This window comes from Chiloscyllium plagiosum, unplaced genomic scaffold, assembly GCF_004010195.1.
Source record: "Chiloscyllium plagiosum isolate BGI_BamShark_2017 unplaced genomic scaffold, ASM401019v2 scaf_6516, whole genome shotgun sequence".
Classification (NCBI taxonomy): domain Eukaryota; kingdom Metazoa; phylum Chordata; class Chondrichthyes; order Orectolobiformes; family Hemiscylliidae; genus Chiloscyllium; species Chiloscyllium plagiosum.
In genome coordinates, this window is record NW_025211036.1 from 8,165 (window position 1) to 9,076 (window position 912).

The 912-nt window shown below is 43.8% G+C and overlaps 1 protein-coding gene across 1 annotated transcript in view; it reads left to right on the forward strand.

The window, feature by feature from the left end:
• The first annotated feature begins 227 nt into the window (after window positions 1–227).
• LOC122546992 (early nodulin-75-like) overlaps window positions 228–912 on the forward strand; it is an 8,713-nt gene continuing 8,028 nt past the window's right edge. The window contains exon 1 of the mRNA XM_043685590.1: window positions 228–416. Within this exon, the coding sequence (XP_043541525.1) occupies window positions 228–416 (189 nt within the window). The remainder of the gene's footprint in view (window positions 417–912) is intronic.

A 912-nucleotide genomic window follows, 5' to 3' on the forward strand; every position in this document is an offset into this window, starting at 1 on the left:
AAATATTATCGTGGTGCATACAGGGTAAAATCTCAGAACAAAACAAATCCAATTTCAGAAAGACATCGTCCCTCTATTCTACACCTCCTCCCAAACAAATGATCCAATCATTACAAAAGATGCAAAAAGCACCATCAAAAGCAAAAAGGTATGTTCCCGAATAAATCAGGTTGTTGTTCCAACATCTCTGAGACATTGTGTGTCCTGAGGTGCAAAGCTGTTGTGGGATGTACTTCGCCAACTGGTGGACAGCACAGCCCCCTATCCAGAAGGATGTTACACAAGAGATGATTCCCTTTGCTGCTCCTGCACATCCGTGTGGAAGAAAGGGAATGGGGAAGGCTATTGGCAATCAAGAGTGCTGTTTTGTCCCACATGTTGACAAGATTCTTGTTGTTGAAGCAGCATTCGACCAGGTACGTGGAGAGGATTCTGTATAACACCTGACGTAACGTCTTGAAAGGTGGGCAGTCAGAAAGTGAGTTGAGCGCTGCAAGACGTTTGGCGTCTGCCCTGATCTTGTGTCAACTGTAGTTATATGGTTAGTCCTGTTCAGTTTCTGGTCAATATTACACCCCCAGAATGCTGCTCATGGAGGATTCAACAATGATATTGCAGTGGAATGTCAACAAGGGATACTCGGGTATTTTCTTGTTGAAGATGGGCTTTGCCAGGCACGGATGTGATACGGCTGTTACTTGCCACTTGTGCAGATTTTAGATCCTGGCCAGGTCTTGTTACATATGGATATGCGGTTTTTTAGCTATGTTGAGGTTCAGGTTGTAAGATTGTTCTCAATGAGATCAAACCTACCAGCTCAGTGAGCAAACTTACAACCTGAACATATGGATACGCGCTACATCAGTATCAGAGCAGTTGAAAATGATGCTGAATATTGTCCAATCATCAACC